The sequence below is a fragment of the Ornithodoros turicata genome, chromosome 7, assembly GCF_037126465.1.
Source record: "Ornithodoros turicata isolate Travis chromosome 7, ASM3712646v1, whole genome shotgun sequence".
NCBI lineage: Eukaryota > Metazoa > Arthropoda > Arachnida > Ixodida > Argasidae > Ornithodoros > Ornithodoros turicata.
This window is the reverse complement of record NC_088207.1, coordinates 53,344,561-53,364,980: the sequence shown is the minus strand read 5'-3', so window position 1 is coordinate 53,364,980 and position 20,420 is coordinate 53,344,561. Positions and strand designations below refer to the sequence as shown.

The 20,420-nt window shown below is 44.5% G+C and overlaps 1 protein-coding gene across 2 annotated transcripts in view; it reads left to right on the top strand.

The window, feature by feature from the left end:
- Positions 1 to 233: 233 nt before the first annotated feature.
- LOC135401553 (myosin-VIIa-like) overlaps positions 234 to 20,420 on the top strand; it is a 66,573-nt gene continuing 46,386 nt past the window's right edge. For both annotated transcript variants that reach the window (XM_064634020.1, XM_064634019.1), the window contains exon 1: positions 234 to 385. In XM_064634020.1, coding sequence (XP_064490090.1) covers positions 367 to 385 — 19 coding nt within the window. In that variant the 5' untranslated portion in view covers positions 234 to 366. The remainder of the gene's footprint in view (positions 386 to 20,420) is intronic.

Below are 20,420 nucleotides of genomic sequence, written 5' to 3'. Positions count from 1 at the left end.
CGACTCAGCCACGCATATTTGTTGTTCTGCAAAACATACTTAGATTAATTTTGACAATCTCGCGCCTATTAACGTAAAACTATTTATACAAAGTACAAGATGCAGCACACAAAAAAGCGGCGCACGACACCGCGCTTGCAGTTTCGTTTTCAATAGCTTCTACCGATCGCCGCTTGAGCGCAGCACCGCCGCGGGTGCGGGTTCCTCGCTTCCGGATGATTCGTCGTCTACTTCCTGCCGGTCGGTTTGGGGACCATCGGTGAGATGATTGCTTGTGCGGCTTGCTCGTGCCAAGATGCTTTCCAGTGGATAACTACTTTTTGATATATTTCCTTGCCGGAAGTGACTCCCACTTAAGGATTAATCATGGTGGACATCAACACCCGTGAGTAGAACTTGACTGTGACTCCTTTTATTTGTCGCGCGACCGCTCCGAAGAGATAACTGCTCCCATGTCATGTCAAAGACTGCTTTCGCGCAAGTGTGCTCTTGGGCGTATGGTTTTTCATCACTTTCTCGCATTTCAACTGTGTAGTTGATATCCATATGGCGTAACAAAGCCCCTTACGGTGTTTAAAAGCGGCGAGGTAGCGATCATTCGAGACAGCTTTCCTGCCGTGACCGTCAATAGAAAAGCGCATGGAGCAGCCTCTGAATCATATCTCAGCCCTCCCCAGTGGAGCCTGAAGAGGCTGTTTGTTGGATGAATGGGAAATGTTCATTGGGCTTTTGGCAGACGTCGTTTAGCTCTGTTGTTCCAGGTGTGTAGTGCAATGTTAATTTTTTTTTTTATTATCGTGAGCAATTGTGAACGGGAGGGACGTTTCACTCCTTCTCGTATGTCGCTTTTCTGCCTGGCTTCGCGCGGTGTCTAACGGTGAAGCATCACTTGATTTCCTGGATGCTGTGAAGTGTGCAGCACTCGACTTTGTGAATGCTCTAGTGTGACGACTGCAGCGAGCTTTGCCCCGTTGTTTGTGTCTGGAGATGAATTATCTACGCGGAAGCTAATGCCAGTAATGTGGGCATCTGTGAACGTCGCTTTTTTTTTTTTTTTTTTTCCTTTTTGGAGGGGCGTGTGCTCGCGCTTGTGTCCGTGTTGATTTTTTTTCCTCTTCTTTTTGCGGTTTCTTTTTGTGGTTGCATCTATCAGTTTTCCTGTCTCTCGTATTTGATTGCCTTGTTGATGCGATGATCTTTGTCGGTGTCTGTTTTGATATGTTGGCCACATATTATTTTCGCAAGCACTTTGTCGCGTCGCCCGTCGGTCTATATTGAATGACCTGCGGATGATGCACTATATGTGTGTTACCGTGGCAGTTGCCACACCTCCCTTCCAACTATCTTTGCTGTTTTCTTTTAGACTGCACAATTAATGGGAGGTGATTTGTAGCACGAATAATCTTGTACTAATATAAAAACACTTCATTGTGGCTGTTGTACAGCTGGTTTTTGATACTATATGCTACTGGCTTTTCGTGCTGCGGTTATCTCGTACTCGCGAACCCTGGCAGGTGCAAAGCCGATATCAACGGCGCATATCTATCGATGACACCGCGTCTCAATTTTTTTCAGCTGTTGTGCCAATGTTATTGCTACCACGAAATCGTCGCTCATACATAACTCGTATTCCTCGTACTGTTACTTCGCTGCTGTCACACTTGTCACTTGTTGGTTCCGGGGCTGAAAGTAGATGTGGCTTCGCACACAAACAGGAGAGAGCAACACCATTCGTCGAAAACCGCGCGTCGTCCGCTTTATATTGTAGCAGACGACAGGAAGTATTTCTCCTTGGAACAAAGGTTTATTTTAATAACTTCACAAAGCTATTGTAGCCGACTGTATTTTCCCCCCATATTACGCACCTTTACCGGATGTCGAGTACACATCGTACGTAATAATGGCGGCACCGTCGAACCAGTAGCGTTTGCATAATTTATTTGTTGCACGAGAATCTTCGTATACCTCGCGTCGGCGCCGTGTCGTCGTAAAAGTACTGCTAACGTGCAGTGCCCAGTCAATTGCAGAGGCAAGATAAGCCATTGCAGTCGATCAGTTCAACCCGTCGTCTTACGATCGAGCGACCCGGGAAGTGATATGCCTTTGTTGTCTGTTGCAGACGATCTTCTGCTTTGCTTTCTTGAGGGGCTTGTGGGCCTAATGCCTTTCTTTAGCGCAAGTTGTTTCTGTGCTCGTTATTTAGCTAATATATTTTGACCGAATGACTTAAAACTAGTTTTTGTGTTACTGCTCAGAGATATCTCATGCCCATCATGCATCTTTTTTTTTTTTTTTTTCAACAAGCGCTGCACAGCACAACTGCAGTTCTGAAGTTCACATCACGTTCACCTCGCTGCATGCGCAACGACCACAACCAGAATTATATATATATATGAAACAATCACGTACATGGGCGTGCAGCTTCCAGAGACAAGATAATACCTACCGTGAACCTCTCCACGCCCTTGAACGCATGATATTATAAAAAAAAATGGGGCAGGATATACAGGCAATGCTCCATGACATGACAGCCCGTTCGCGTGACCCTGGAGGACGGGAAAGCCCTGAACGAACCGTAGTGACACCGAAATCGAAACCGGATCAGACACGTCATATAATGGGGTCTTGCGCGATCGAGGTGAAAGTGAATGCACTGAGAAGAATTAAGGGTCTTGAAAGCACGCTTCCGGCCGGTCACAACAATTCCAGCAACAGCTAGCCTGGGGAATGAGTCACTCGTCAACTTTCCTCGCTCTGTGTCCGCTTCGCTCTTTGTCCATACTTTCATGTCGTGGCATATGTAGCTGATCTATGACTGTTGTGCGTGTATGTTTCGAAACGACGAGCCATCTGCATGTCCGCGTGGTATGACATTCGAGTCTACCTTGGCAACTTTTAAGAAAATCCCGCGAAATTTTCCTTTCTCGCTTCAGACGTCACGAAAACACACTATCGTTGATGATGACAATGACGTAAGAAATCGAGCAAATTGCCGTCATACGGAATACGTCATAACACCTTTCATTCGTTTACGCAAGGACATCGTTTTCGAAGTAGGCTTTTATATTATTATCGCCTGTATGAGATTATGTGTAGGATATGTGAATTAATAAATGAGCTTCGATAACGGAGAAACGTACGGGTACATATCCATCGAGCAAAGCCCTATTGAAGCCAATATTCTCCAACCTCAGCTAAACCAACATAGAAAAAGAAGCCACGCTCAGCGAAGTGTGCGTGCCTTGCGTATGAGGGCTTGTTAGCTTTGAAGGTGTATTTTAAGGCGACATGTGTTGCATAGAAATTGCTTTCACTCTCCACTGCAACAGATGATGAGCGCAAGAAAAGAAAGAGAGAACGGGACGCAGTGACTTCGGTATAAAACTTACGCAACGGGATTGTTGCGACATCATCTTGCTTGTTGTGGCATCGGCTGAACAGAGAAAGAAACATAAGAAAAAAGAAAGTCCGTTGAAGACAAAATAAAAACGAAGCAAAAACACGTATATGAAGAAGGAAAGAAAAACACGTAGTTGCTAACTTGATTTTTTACCCGGTTATTTTCATATGGCAAGGTATTCTACGAGATTTTCTTCTTCTTCTTCTTCCTCATTGCCGCTGGAAGTCTCAAAAAGCAGGAGATAAGATCTGCTGCTTTTTGAGACTTGAGGCAGCAGATCTTATCTCCCGCTTTCATTCAAACGATACGGGGATTTTAAAAGGAACGTGAAGATGACGGCAACGTACCGCGGAGGAGGACATCCTTAAGTAGTCCCTAGATAGTAGTTCAGGTGGTCAGGTAGTCTCTCAAGTATTCCCTAGACTGCAGGGTCATGGGGACTAAAACCGGAAGTCATTGCAATCTAGGGAACTATATATATAAGCTGTAATTACTTCCCAATTCACTCTCGTAGATATACAACATCCATACATATATAGGTATGATACGAAGGTGAAACAGTCACGTGTGAAAATTAAAAGCAGGCGATGAGCTCACAGGGAAAGGACAAACGGGTCGATTAGTACGAGCAACCGGGAAGTGAACGTTTCAGCAAACATCGTTGCTCGATACATCGATATCGATAAGTTCAAAAGATGGTTGCATACTCTCACGTGACGAGAGATACAGATTTAAAAAAAAAAAAGCGAACAATAGCGCAGAGAGAACCAATTGACATGAGCCTTTGTTCTCTCTCCACCATATCTTCTCCACCCTCGACTTTCAAGCGCCGCTACGCCTTCCCCTGGGTTTTTTCGTTGGGTTTTCCACAGACGGCTAGTGTAGTCACAATTCCCTGCGAAGTCGGCCCAGGGCGCGCGGTCTCTCCAAGCGACGTGCTACCACCACACCGGTAGGCTGACATTCGGCCATGACATCCTGCCAATATCATTATAACAAAATTATAGTGTCGTCTTCTCGTTTCGGGGTTGTCAAGAAAAATAAAAGGACAAGTATTGGAAATTAGCCTCATTAGCACGCGGGAGCTGACTTCTCCAGCTCGCAAGCAGGAAAAGAAAAACGAATTGTCGCTTTTACCAGACCGAGGTGAGATGGCGAAGAATAAGACATTCACGCATGGGCTGAGAATTGAGGTAAGAAAATATGAATGAATGCACGGGGGAAAATATGAAAGCTGACCGCAAGCCAAAAAAGGTGTTGGCAACCGTGCGCTGTTTCGAGCGTAAGACCACCAACGGACTATGCCAACGGAAGTGAGAGAAAGGGGTAATGGGGTAATGGTTCGAGGAGAAAATAAAACGAGCAGAAAATGTCAGAAGGAGAATGAAGACGACATAACAAAAAAAAAATGAAATAAAAATGTGGTACGTCTTTCGAAGAAATGTTTGTCGTCACATTTCTTTTTTATCTCGTCTCAGTCCTGCTTCCTTTCTGCAGCTCGATGTTACTTTAAACGCAGTCAAGGTGCGGCGCCGAAGACATTTTGGCGACGATCGCTTTCTGGCAAAACGAAATATAAAAGCGTCAAAGATGGCTGCGCGCTTAGTGGTGTGTGTCGTCTGCAATCGGGGAAGTCCATCCGTTTTCCGGTGTCGTGAACTGACTAAAAAATGAGGTTACAAACGAAAGAGCGCGCATCGTGCATAAATAACGCGATACCCGGTAAGTCTTCGCGTATAGGTGTGTGTATAGCGTTTTGAGTTCGTCGTCTGCTTTCGGTGCTTTTGGCAGACGTGACGCGAGTGCTCGATGGAGTTTCACACGGTTTGCAAAATATCACGTGACTTATCAGTTCTGTGCGCTTTTGTTTGTAGTTCTTGTCCACGTGAAAAGGCCATGATTTGGTTTCCTATACTTTCGCGTCCGTGAAACAAAAAATCGTTGAACTTTTTGTCGGACTGCAAAATATGTATGTTAGACAAGCCATTTTTTTTATTCTCTTTGTGAAGCAATGCAAGGTTCCTGCTCATTTCATTCAGTACCGGAATCAGCTGTGCGTTATTAGCAATCTAAACTCGTAGTTTCTATTTCCTCTAAATTTTGATTTGAAATTGTAATGATTTCATTGAAATTTTCCTTTTCAGTTAAGAATTTCATTAAATTAAGAATTCCCTAACAATTCTCTAAGTATTCCTATATATTCCCTGAGTATGTATTGTTCCTAGGTATTTTATTTGCGTCTTCACCCGATGAAGTGCAGGTTCTTCACGAAAGCTCGTGAATATTAAAGTTCTATTACAAGAGTTCCATTCCCTTCATTCCCTGGACTTATTGTATTCCTCTGAGTATGCTGCTGATCAAATCTAAAATCACACGCTTTCTTCAAGACACAACCGAAACCTCCTACTAGGGCCGTTTACATACAGTTCACTCCGCTGTACCTTTGTGATGAACTTGCAGAAGAGTTAATTCGGTTCGCTCAACGTTTAATTAAGCGCCAACGAGGTTGCCATGCATACCCCGTCTACGTATGTGATTTATAAATGATACGGGCGGCTCATGCATGGGGCAAAACGAATCTAATTATACGAACGCTGCACGCGTCGTATAATTACGATAAAGGTATCGGCCGGCCCACACATATATAGGCGAAAGGGTACAGCACAAGGCGTCTTGTGCTGTCGGGTTGTCTTCCCTGTGATCTCCTCTATATGAAGTCTGCCCAGGAGGCATGATACCCACCTACCACCTATGCAACAGTGACCACGAGTTCGGGGTTTGAGCTAGACACGGAAGAACAGTTCATGGCATGGTACATTTGTTAACCCTCGTAATTTATTTGTTTTCCTTTTTCTTTGCCTTTATTTTTCCCCTTTTTTCCTGGGAATAGCAAGCCGCCATACCGGTGGCTAACCTTTCCCTCTTATTTTTTTATATATAATAAACATATTCCCCCCCCCTCGTAATTAATCGTATACACACCGATTGCTGTGGCGTCATTCTTCCTTATATACGGTTGCCCAGGGGGTATAAAAGGGGGTTATTAAAAAGGAAATCAGGCGAGGAGGAGGTTTTCCTTGATTCGATGACAATCCGACAAAAAATAAATACGTAAATAAGCAAGAAAGCGGAAGTGTGCTGCAGTCATTCTTATCCTGAGAGCAGCTGGTGCTGACTTTCTTTTTTTTTTTTTTTTTCCATTCCGTACTTCCAGCTATCTCTTATTTGTTTTCTTTGTTTTTATCCTTCTCTTTGCTCGCTCCTTCGGTGTTTTCTTTTTCTTTTTTTGTCTTTCTTGTCCACTCTCGGGCGAAAGTGAAAGAGGAAATGGTCTACGTGACGTAATTTTTCCATTTCCGCTCTAGGTACATTACCGATGGCTACGTTCAGTTCTCAGTTTGTTGTTTATTTAACGCTGAGGCAGGAACTGGTGTAGGCGCTGGCACAGCAGAGATCCTGTAAACGTTCTGTATCTGTTCACTGTAACGTACCAGGCGATCACTGCACCTAACCCACGTTTGATAACCACCTGTACAACGTTTAGGCCACGGTCGCACTTCGCAGTGCTTACACTCCGAAAAAAAAAAATGAAGAGGAAAGAAAGAAGAAAAAAAAAGTCACAGGTCTTCTGAGGCATCCAGGGGCAGTCCAGGGGCGAGAGTCCAGGTGACTAACAGACCCGGAATTAAGAAAAAATAAATAAATAGTCCCACGAATGACTTTATTTTTTTATTTTTTAGAAATATTGTTATGGAAGAATGGTTCGGAGGAATAGTGTTGCATTTTGGTGCCGTGCTATTTGTCCTTGATGCGTTTGCATGACGGGTCTCTTCAAAGAGGAACTCGACGGATCAGAATAGCGCGGTTATAACTTCCGTCTCGTGTATGCATTAATTTCGTATTCAATGCTCGCTTGGTTGCGCTTTACTGGGGAACACAATGGTCTATTCTAATGTACGGTCTATTCTTATATGGCCACGATTTTATAGAGCTTTCTTCTCTTCTTTAGTTAGAATGGGACACGGATGAAATACACAACGAAAAGGACAGCTCATCTTCGAAATGCAAGGGGGACCTTCCTGGCTGCTGTAATCGTAGTTACTGCGCTGTACTCGAATTGAATTTGTATATTTAGATCCACCGGGTAATATAAACGCAATTGAGAAACATCCATTATCTTCAATAATAAAATTAATCGCAGACATGTCGTAGAGGCGCGCATGCATGCCTGGAGTAGCCAGTCCCGAGTGGCTCGAGACTAACATCTCCTTTTTTTTTTTTTCTACAATAATCTTCAGTGAGTTCTTTGTTGCCAACCATTCACTGGTGCCGATGTCATCAGCCCATGCGTCCTGCTGTGCCGTTGACACAGTTCATTTGAGACGGCTCATTTGACGTCCTCTGGAAAACGTTTACCCAAGAGATGGGTCACGTGTCCCTATACTTGAGCACGCACAGCACTGATGGTGTGCTAAACGACCTCCCTACCTAATGGAGCCCACATACGTCCATTCGGGCGCGTATAGGATCGAGTGCAGGGTTGTCTCTATAGTATAGTATCTGACCGCTTCGTTAAATGCTATAGTAGGCCGCCTTTAGCAGACTGTCTCTCCTGGAACACAATGGTATGGTAGTTGGGAGAGATAACGATGACGATTGTTTCAATCTGTGTGAAACGAGCCAGGAGCGAGATTTGCTTCAATTGCCGTTCAATATGACTCTGGCCGTTATTGATCTTGATGCGCGTGTCTGGCGTATACCGACGCAACAGATATATGCACGCGTCTTTTTGTGTCCGAGCTCGTTTCCCGACACCATGCTCTGACATGCTCCGACACCCGACGCTCTGTGCCTATATATGTGACATATGTTCTGTTTGTGGGTCTAAATAAACGTGACGCTCCTTGGAGTCATCGATTTATTGATCTGCACGATATTCGGGTGTCTGCTACGTGGGCCCCGTGGGAAAGCTCGTCACACCGCCAGCGAAGGCAGGGAAATAATAAAGTCTCGGAGATTTACGGCAGAAAGCTTCCGAGTAGAATTCCGAGACGCGTTATAAAAACTGGTGGGAGACATGCGCTTCACGTTTCTTTTGGGGATACGAAGGGCGACCGTGGAAATTGGGTGATGAATGTGGGTTCGGATATAACATTAGGGAGTTAGTATATAGTACGCTGTCGCCTTTGCGTATACGTAAGGGATATAGCGTTTGATGGTTCTGCGCACGCCCATACCAGCGTGTCAAGCATCACAACTCGTATATCTCCAGACGACGTCCTGGCGACATCCCACTGATGTTCAATCAGTGCCCAAACTTTGGTATATATACTGGATCTTGCACGGATACCCCTGGGATCTGCAGGCTGCTTACTTTCAAACATCCGAAGCGCGATATCCTACAGACGTACCTGGGACATCTGTTATTTACTAGGTAAAACCAGAAACGCGATTGTTGTTCTGGGATGTCCCACAGATATCACGTGGATGTCCAGATATTCAGGATGTTCACGATTTTGTAGGGATATCCTAGGGATATTAGTGGTTTACTGGAAAGAGAGCTATCCCTTACGTACGCGAAGGCGACAGCACATACGATATATGTATCTAAAAACTCACTATTATCATCTGGGTTATGGACAACAGTGCGATAGTTCTACCGGTAACAACGGAAAGCTGGGCGAGTTGGTGAGGCATAATTCAGTATCAAAAGTAGAGATGCAAAATTTCCGGAAATTTTGAATCGCTCGAAAAAAAAAGTTCTTTTTCGGGTTTTTTTCCCCGAAAAATTGAAAAAGAAAGGAAACAAACGTGGTTACTGCTGAGTCGAAGCATTGCCGGCCAAACCACAGCATACGATGAGCTAGAAGCTTTAGTAGTGTTCATCACCTAGCTATAAATGCAGAGCAGAGCATCCCATGAGACTGCTGTCTACTCAGCGATAGGTAATTAGAACAACCCGTCCACTCCGACCAGACAGAACTACGACATTATGTGAACGCGATGCCGATCGCTTGGAGCGGCCAGACGGAGCTCTAAGTTGGTGCGGTTGTTGGCGGATTCGAGGCGCCTAAAGCACTGTTGGCGGGTTGGAACGCATCAAAGGCACTAAAATTTACATTTTTGAATTTTGTCGCCTGGAAATTTTGGGCTATTTTTCTGGAGACGAGGAAAAAAAACGAAAAATAAATTGTTTTTTTTCCAAAATTTCCGGGGTTTTTTCAGGGGCTTCGCATCTCTAATTCAAAAGGAGAGCACACAGAACACACGAAGACGTAGACGGAGAGAAGTGCTTGTCGTATCTATACGTCTTCGTCTGTTGTGTGTGCACTCCCTTTGATATTGCATGCCCCGACAACATCGACTGTCCTCCGGATGTACGAATAACGTCCTAACGGATTCATACGGACGTACGAATCCGTTAGGACATTATTCGTACATCCAGAGGACATTCGGTGTTGTCGGGATAGTTTCACCGCATCGTTAACGAGTAGTGCAAAGGTAAAAGGCGTGAAACTCTCATGGGACTCTGTTAACACACCTACACACGTGTTCAACCTAAAAACGGCATCAAATGTAGTCCGTCGACCCTAACATAATTACTCCGCCGGAGAAATTATATGTGTCGGTGCACTATTTGTCATGACGTAGAGCGATGCGGCTAGCTATTGCAGGCAATAGGAACGAGCATGGGACGGGGCTCAGATGTCACGCTGTTAGGTTGACATATTAGAGCAACGGCACATGGACGGCATTTGAACGGCACATTTGGCAAGGTAGCAACCGCGTAGCAACTGCGGTCATAAGCGGTGCACAGGGTTAGTGTGCGTCCTGGGTCGACTTCAAGTGGGAACTGTGCTGGAACGTCTGGCGATAAAACCGGGGAACACCTCGCAGGCAGCATATGGCCGGTGGTAGCTAGGATTCAGACTTACTACAATGTCCCAGTCTCTGCTAACGGGCAGATGCTTTCATACGCTTGACGAGGCCGCTGGTAATACAGTGGAGGATATAGACAGCGCAAAAAGAAAAAAAAAGAAAACCGCTTACGTGTCATGAAAAGTTACTGTTCTCCGCCTGCAACGCATACAATCTAACAAACACAAGCCTCAAGGTGCCTAGGAAAGGTGGAATATGGCAGTCGTGGAAAAAGTCACACAGCGGCGCACCTCTTGATTACTGGTCAATAGGCCTCTACCCGAGAGACATCATCATGACGCTGGTAGACAGACTGAAACCGAAACAAATCGGAAGGGGAGTGCTGGGTTTCACGAATGGGCACGTGTTCGCTGCCTCCTATTGAAAGAAAAGTAGGACCGAAGGTCGCGCCCCTTTCAGGGACCACCGTAATCCCCTCAAGACGATGGCTTTCGGGCGCGACCTTGTTCGTCCCCTAGCTTCCAGCGTAGTTCAACTCTACCAAATTGGTGGCGCTGTCGAACACTATGACGTCGTTTGTTTACAAACAGGCAGAGGTGTATTAAGTGCGTTTATCTATTACTTCACACTTGCATCGACGACTCGCCAAGCTCTCCGCAACCCCTCGTGCTTCTTGGATTATGAAGGAAGTTACCAGGTGCGAAGCTACTCGTAATGATGTTCCGGTAGTGACTTTATGTGAGATGAGGCCGTAAACACACTCCGCTAATCCGCCTACCGAAAAAAAAAAACAAAAAGAAGGTACGAAGGATTAGCACGAAAGAAGCACTCCTAATCAGGGATCGGAACCGAAACTGAACCCGAACCGAAAACCGGAAAAAAACCGTTATTTTCTGACGAACCCGAACCGAACCGAACCCGAACGATTTTTTTGCTTGTCCTGAGCCGAACCGGAACTGAACCGAAAAAATTGATACGGTTACCGGTTCGGGAATCGGTTCAGAGGTGAATTAATTGTACTACTGACCGACATTTTTTTTTGCTCACCTGAACGGTTATCTCACACCTTTCTCTTACAATCGTGTAAGGTGAGCGTAAGCTTGCTTGCATGTGGCAAAATTACTGCCCGTGGACCGGTTAAACCGAGGCCGAAAAAAGTAACTGTTCCAATCCCTGTAAATGCCCCGACCGCTGACAGATTTTTTTTTTTCTGTGTATGTGCGGGGGTGGGGGTGGGGTGGGGGTTCTCCCTGAGCCGAACCCGAACCGAACCGATATACCTGAACCGGTTCAAGCTGATAATTTCGGTTCAGCGGAGCTAAACCCGAACCGAACCAATATGCCTGAACCCGAACCCGAACCGGACCGAAAAAAATACCGGTTCCGATCCGTGCTCCTAATAAGCCGTTACGTAACTTGCTCCGACCCGAAGTCGTTAGGTACACGACAAGCGAGCGGTTCGCCGACATCCTGAAGCGTTACCGAGCCGCATCATTGGCGTGCTATAGCCGTTACTTTTAGGCATTCACTCGCGACCGAAGCTCGTAAATATTACGTCGGGAGGACACAGACAGACGCAGAGAATTTTCTTCCACGAGAAGCGACAGCGCGGCGCAGATATATTTCGGGTGCACTCGCAAAAGGCACTTTGGGGTGCGTTCACCGTTTTTGGCAGTTTCAGGGGGTCCCTCCCTCGTTCGTTCGTTCGTTCGTTCGTTCGTTCGTCCAGCACGACACTTTCTCCCGGGATTATTTATAGTAGGGCCTTTGATGTTGTGTCTTTCTGGGCTGATGGTACAGTGAAGCAGAGAAGATGGACTCGAGATTCGAAGAAAATAAACGGTTATTCGTTTATTCTTTTTTTTTTTTTGTTCTGTTTGTGTCTGAAATGCTTTGCGGGGACATGGTTGGTCGCATTCCGAATTGAGAGAGTAATGTTCTTTTTCATAACCTTCTCTCTCTCTCTCTCTCTTGCTGAATGAGGGCACTTATCTGTCGTTTCCCGACAATCTTCCTAATTTACGAATGTGAACGTGGTAGTTTACAAATATGCGCGGTGACAGGTGTCAGTTTTCTACTTACGCATTTAAAAGGCTGGACAGTTTGTCGATTTCTGGATTGAGTAGTCTGATTGATCTGGCCTATCGGTTTCAGCGAAATAAAGTGAAGCGATAACTTCACAGGGCCGAACATCGTGTAGGTCCGTCCATAGCTTTACAAGGCCGCGTGATAGTCACCACGTGATCAGACATCTTACAGCCAACAATGGTGGCAGAATGCACAAAGATGGGGTTCTTTTCTTTTCTTCTTCTTCTTCATTGAAATGTCGGTGCAATTGCATGCGTTCTAATACCGTTACGAAAGTACAAGATATCAGACTCCTTACAAGAACTCAAAAATAAAGAATAAATCTTGAAAGTTTCTGATGGGTAAACGTTTGTATAGTCTTCCCACAATCTCTGGTAGAAGGTCTGTAATAGTTTTAAAGCTACTCGTGCTGCGATTTCGCCCAGTCTGAGACACGGAATGCATTTTGGTATACGGAGGCTGACAGTCATTGCATAAATATGACACTGTCTGCGACAGAGCGTAGAGTAGATATTAGGATGCATGTTTCGTTCTGGGCAGTTTGCTGGAGTAGTCGTCTGACTGTGAGTTGTATCGTGTATATCACTGTGGGTTATGTGCAGACTCCATACGCAAAAATTTCGTCCAGCGGAGCTCGGACTTTTTGAGATAAACAAGAAAACCAAAAGCCATGTTCACACCCGGTTTCCATTTCACTGCAACATAGCCATTAGCTATCACACCTTGGCGGACATTACAGTTATGGGACGCAGACATGAGCACGCCGAAGTGCTGAAAATATTAGGTTGTCAGTGTTTTCTCTCTAGTACTGTTTGAAGTGTTTTGTCTTTAGATTTTTCAGCGGGATATATACCTTCCAGATGATTGAGAACTCTTTTGAGATATGATGGGACACAACGGGCGATCGAGATTCCTTGTGGAATCGATGGCTTCAGTGCTTGGCAGAGAATGAAGACCGGAAGCTACTAACAGTGACGTCATGACAGAACGGAAACCGGAAGCTACTGATAGTGACGTCATGACAGCGAAGGCCCCCCTGGCTATAAAATTCAATTATAGATAATTGGCTGCGAGTATATTAGCTGAAGTATGTTGCACACTGATTCCCAGCATAATAAGAAATCGTGTGACGTTCTTTCTTTTTCTTTCTTTTTTTTTTTTGTTCTTTTTGCTGTGGTCTGGGTCGAGACTATCGCGTACTTAGCGGAATAGAAGAGTCACGTCATCTGCTTCTGTACTGGTATTGTCAGGCGGTGGTGGTGGTGGTGGTGGTGGTGTAGTGGTGTCAGCCTCACAGAGGTGGGCAACGTCACGACTAATGCCCTTGCGGAATATGCGTCCTGGGCCGACTTCTAAGGGAACAGTGCCGACATATGTCTGAAAACGTCTGAGGAAAACCCAGGAAAAACCTCAGACAGCAGAGCCGGCACCGGGATTCGAACCCGCGTACCTCCCAGTCTCAGACAGAGCAGCAAAACAGTGGGCTGGTCAATAGGATGAAGAATTCATTGATTCGTTTTCTTTTCTTAATAACGCGCCCTGGAGTAGCCCGTCCCGAGTGGCTCGAGACTAACATCTCCATTTTTTCTTTTAAAATCAATCAATCAATCAATCATTGATTCGTGCACGAGGCAATAAGCGCATGTCTTCGTTCTCGTTAGGAGCATTATCTGCCATACCCTTCATTTTTAGCTCAACGATTGTCTCGAACGTATATGACCGTTCCTCCTCACTCACAGACATTAAGTGAACAAGACTAGGACCATATCAGTGTTCCAGAATCGTTTCCGGTAAAAAAAAATAAAAAAAACTGCCCATCTAAGATATCGGAAAATACTTAAGGCGCAGCATTTAATACCGCTATTAATGATATACTGCGGTCCGCGGGATTACATTTGCTTTGTCATTAATGGCACTAGCGTCTCATCAATTGTTCCCGCTGCACACAGGTATCGCTGTCGGGAAAACTCGGTGACTGGCGATCAAAGATTCCCCGGTATACAGTTGCTGTTAGACTGCAGTTATAGCTTTCTCTCGATTATCTTTCTATTTTTTATTACTTTTTTAGAAAGTAGGTAGCTTTCAATGACCTGGAATAGCATATAGTTATGTTGCAACTAAGGATGGTAACATCTCACTACGGACGAAGTCTCATTACGGCCGAAACTCTCATTACGGTCAGAAAGAACAAAGAAGCAATCCTAAGGATAGGTTAGGATAGATAAGGATATGATTGGTTTGTGAATGGCCCTCTGTGTAAGAACGCATCCGAGACGTATGATGGGTTAGGACACATAAGTGCGTCCGTCCTGTGTCGTCCTTATTTGTTGTTAGCACTGTTCAGCGATTTTATGAGGACACATCACTCTTACGCGCGGAGGGTTACAGCTATTCCGTTCGTCCATTGTGTGTGCGTGTGGGCGCTGAACTCGGCTTTGTTATACAGGGTGTTCAAAATTAAGCTTTCGCTAGCACTTTATAAATAGGCGAACAAACGAAAACTGGTGCTATTTTTTTCTGTTCCTTGAGTACGAAACAGGTGCCACATAATTAGCAGCACCTGTTTCTTACACAAGTAGCGTAAAGTTTTCATCCGGTTTCCTTTAATCGCTGTGGTTGCGTAGCGCTCGTGAAAGCTTAATTTTGAAAACCCTGTATTTTCCAAAGTGTTTCAGGATACAGTTGGGTAATCGGTTGCCCGCATGTTTGAGTAGTCAGACATGTGTAATGCTGTGTAAGGTATATAAGTTTTGTTTCTATACACCTCGTATCAAAATGGTTTACGTGCAAAGCATTCGTACACAATGTTTAAAGAAGTTTAAAGAAGTTTTAAAAAAGGATTCCCTCTTAGCACGAAGTCTGTTGTCCTGCACGGGGGGGTTTGCTTGTTTCGTATAGTTTTTGAACGCGGTATGTTATAGAAAAAGCGAATGTTTATTATTATTACTGATTGATTGATTGGTAAAAGAAAAAATGGAGATGGACTATTACTGATATTATTATTGTTTACTAGTAATTAATGCTCGTTGATGTTCCCAAACGCTGATACGTTCGTAATGATTCGACGCCTAATTCAATAAAATATTCATTGATTACATGAATAGCGACAAGGAAAGATTATTATGGCAACTGAGAAAGTATCCCGTAACCAGAAATTGTGCCGCGCTGACGGCATCCTAAGACGAGCTCACGCGTGCTTGTAGAGAAGAAGCACGCACCATATAGGCATTCACTTCTACACCGTTCGTGCTGGCGTGAGTTACCCCTCCCCCAACATTTCCTAATAACCCTCCCCCAGCATTTCCTAATAACCCTCCATAGACAATTTTTGTTCGCCGCGACAACCGGCAGGTGATAATCTGCCTCGACCTCGATCAAACTCTCCGATCTTCTCCCATATTAGAATTCCTAGCTGTCTTCACATTCCTTCAGGATGACGTCATCAAATCCCTCTCCTTCAATTTGTTGGGCAATAGGTGGTTCATACAGGCCAACAAAGCGACATCTGTCTTGCGTACTGTTCTCTCCACCTTCGCACTGACACAGAGCCAACACTCAACAGACGGCTACCGCGGTTTTCTCTGGCGAAACCGTGTAATGCGATTAAGTAGCGGAGCAGTAATTTATTTTTCCTCTCTTTTCCATTATCTTTTCCGTTCGGAACGGAGAGAAAGTGACCTTGGTATAGGGCAGAGCGTGAAGTGTTGTGATTTCATTTCTTTTCGGGAGCCAGACAGTTGTCAAATTGCCTTTATGTTTTTCTTGAAGGCCCGCGATTGTTTGAAGAGATTTGAAATTCCTTTCGAGTTTCAGTGGTTCCCTCCGTGGCATTCCGACGGCGATTAAGAAACGTGGGCATCTGTGTTTTTTTTATGCTGTGTGTAAAGAAAACGCGTGTCTGCAAATAGTGCATCTTCTTAGAAGCGCATTCTTGTTGTATTTGAGACTTCCGGTTCCGGATTCTGTCGCTGAGTCAGGTCGTGGACTTCAACGGGAGAACGTACTTGGTCTTAGTTCTGTGGCACCTGGTGAGGAATGCGCGTGCGTGGAGACAGGCCGGATGGACAGGAATGCATATAGGTTCCTGTCTGATCACCTGACTGATTTTTTTTCTTTTTTTTTTGCCGAAATTGGCTGGCTTTTCCGGCACGTTTTGTCATTCTATCGTTTCTTTTGCGTCGTAGTTCCTCTAATAACTCGCAGGCTTCAATTGTCAGCCGTTGTTACATCATGTACACTCTAAGAAAAAAAGGAGTACTTTTACTCCTTTTGGGGACTAAATGCATTGCCACAAAAAAATAGTCCCTTTCGGGAGTAAATGCACGGGAGTAAATGAATGTCACATCGGGGAGACTGCATTTCACGCGCTGTTGTAAGAGTCCCAGGTACATAATTGGTGTGCGTGCATGAAAATACTTTGAAGCAAACCGTCAACCGTGATATATCGAGTGATATAAAATCTTGCGCCATACATAGGGCACAATTTGCGAAGAAAGATGCGCTAAGTGTTTCTTACTCTGTGTGGCTGGAAAATTGCTAAGTTGTCTGAGTTATACAGCCTTATGTCGTTCAAATTGACCAAGGGCACATATTTACCTAGACTGTTGCATTCAGGAGACCAGTCGCGGAGACCAGTGACAATCTGCAGTCCTGGGGAGTAAATGTCGGGTTAGGGGACTAAAATGGGGAGTAATTGGCAGACTTGGGGAGTAGAAGCTGCAATTACTCCCCGTTTTACTCCTTTTTTTCTTAGAGTGTACTTGTGCTGCTATAGTTTTGGCGTACCGAAAAAAAGCGAAATTATTTCAGAGCAGCAGCCGTGTAGGCTACTGCAGATTGTAGCGGTTGTTGTACTGTTGACGAGTAAGGACAGAAGGATAAACTGGGAAGTTAGAAACAGAATGATGGGTCCCTTTTTGAGTCAGTGAATGAATTTTTTCAGCCATCTTTCCCGGCGTAAAGCACCGAAGAAAATTAGACGTCGTCAGAACAGACCCCGGATCTCTAGAAGGCTTCACGACTTGAATCTAGTCCCAGAAAACGGCATACATAGCGAAATATAGAAGTTGCTCCAGTTCTATGTACAAACAAGATAGAAAACGTGAAGAGGTTAACATGTCCTTGAGTCTGAGGAAAGATAAACGAAGAGACGGACATGCAACGAAGTGGACAAGACGAACTCAGAAACGTGCGTCATAAAGTTTCTTGACCCAGAAAAGGGAATTTGAGGGACGGTTTTAGCAGAAGGCGTTTAATCCACAAATTACTCTTATCATTATTATGAGTTAAGAGTTGTGAGCCATAATCTAAGGCTTGCTACTGTTTGGAGGAAAAAATTACTCCTCTTCTCACTTCGTGCCCCTATTATTTATTATTATTTTATTATAAGAATATATGATGTTTGCGGCATGTGGCGCGGCATGCGGTTTTGTGGCATATAATGTTGCGGCTATATGATGTTTGCGGCAGAGGCTTCCAGCATTGCACCAGGACTCCAGGGGAAGTTCGAGGAGCTCGGAGACGGACATCGGACTCGCTGAACTCGTTACGGCAAAATGCCCCCGACGTATAATTGTTTTTTTTTTGTTTTTTTTAAAGATTTCCTCGTGCTTTAAAGGGACAGTGGAGCCCTCGTCTCATTTTGTAATTGCAATAAGTTGCATTCACCCTACAAACTTAACGTGGATGACATAGTATGCAAAATTTCATCCAGCAGAGCATTTTTTGTTTTTGAGATAAGGTAGAAAAATAAACAGGATGTTCGCATCCGCTTTCGTATTCACGGTATAAGGTAAGCACGAGATCGGCCACACTAGCGGACGTCGCCACGGAGATAAAAGTGATTAAGACTGCTTTGCCACGCGATTAAAACGTAAACTTTCTTTTTGTTGTTCTTGTTGTTGTTGTTATTATTGTTGAATCGGCGGTTTGACAGTTTTGCGGAACAAAAATCGGAAGCGATTGCAAGTGACATCACTGCCGCCGAAAAAATGGATGCTACAGTGCTGGACAAAAGTTTAAACGGAACACACTCGCGCGCATTCCTTCCCCAAAGTGACACGCTAGTAGCGAATGGTACCGTACGAACTTGCAAACAGGCGACAGGGTTACCTTAGAGTCACTAGATAAGCTACGCTTCAGAGTACCGACACTGAGTTCCAAGAGCGAGCATGCGCCGTCTTGTTTCCGCGCCACGCTACCCACGCCCACTGCGCACGATGCCATCTATCGTGCGCAGGCGAAATGTTCCTTTCGTTTACAAGCAGCAGTTGACGGCCTTGAGCTCACCTTGACATCTTCGGGATGCTCTGGTGGACAATACATGAATTATCGCACAATCTTGGGTAAGTCACTTCTAGAAAGTAACTGAGTTGCAGTTCTAGTTACTTTCTTGGTTGAGTAACTAAGTTACAGTTATAGTTACTTTCTTGGTCAAGTAACTAGTTAGAGTTACAGTGACTGTGATAAAGTAACTTAGTTACATTACAGTTACTTTTTTATAAAAATGACCATGAGAGGGTGAACAATCGTTAAAAACGTACATTTATTTACATTTACTTAAGCGCGATAAAAGTATTATTGCACTTAACTAGAAGCTGTTTAAGTCAATATGTGGCTCTCCCACAGGGAAAAATACGACGTGTGTACCTACGTAAAAAAGGATCGACATTTATTCGAGTAAGTAGTTACATTTTGCAGTTACATTCGCAGAAATAGTAACTAGTTACAGTTAAAAGTTACTTTTCTGGAAATGTAACTAGTTAACCCCAAACGTAACTAGTTATACAGTTACAAGTTAAAAGTAACTTAGTTACTACACAAGACTGCTACTGTCGCATAACAATCACACACGCTTCTCTATCAGCGAGAATTATGTCAGCCATCTTTGATCCTCAACTGGGGATGGTACCGATTCGTTGCGGAAACAAGATGGCGCTCCTGCTCTTCCTTGGACCTCAGTGTCGATACTCTGAAGCGATGCTTATTTAGTGACTCTAGGTTGCTGAGTACATGTTTGTAAGTCCATTCGCTGCTAGCGTGCCACTCTGAAGAAGGAATGTGCTGGAGCGTGTTCCGTTTAAACTTTTGTCCAGCACTGTACATATTACAGAGTTTTAGTACATTGTACGCTATCCCCTATGTACGCAAAGGCGATACCGTACGATGTATAAAAAAAAACTCTTTATTGATAAGCCCCCTTTCACCCGTCATCTTGCTCACAGCCTTTGGAGCGCAGCGCCTATTTAGCCCTAAATTAGAAATGCAAGGGGGCCCCTCTTCTGGTACCGTTTCTGGGTTTCGAACAAGGTCGTCCCCTTGTCGGGTTTACGACGACTATATTTTCGCACCTCCCGGGTCATGATTCTCTCCTCGTAACACGTGCATTCACATTATGGATCCATCCGGGATACAAAAAAAAAAAAAAAAAAAAAACGATATAAAAAAGAGGGCGAGCCCCCTAAAATGCGCATTTCCGTTCGTCGTATACTGAACCTGTTCATTTCACGCCTCCCCCCTTCTTTTTCTTTTTGCCTCTCCCTTCTTCTCTGTGTGCTCCTACGCTACGTGTTATGATGAGGTAGAATGTCTTATCGGCGCTTTTTCTCCTCTACTATTTTCCACTTTCTACTATCCTCTGTTTTCGGGAAAAAATATAATAAAAAGAACGAAAGCGGTGTCTTGCGTGCGGGTGAAAGTGTTTTTTGTCGGAACGTTACCAATTAATTTCCGCTCCCTTTTTTTTTCTTTCGTTTTTCTTCTTTTTCTTTTTACGGCCAACAACAGATAAGGAGAACGGCCAACGAAATTCCTGTCCTTTTTTTTTTTTGTCTGCGCATTACGTAAGGAGACCCTCTTATATAGCCACAGTTACTTCGCGGCGCTGAAACGGAACTTAAAAAAAAACATGTTCATGACTAACACACGGTGTACTACACACCATCTTGCTGCACCACGGAGTAACGAATCAAAACCATTATTACTATTTTTGTCGCGGCGGCTGGTCGCAGTGAAACGCAAGAGGACGCTCTTCCACTCCCTTACCCACCCATGA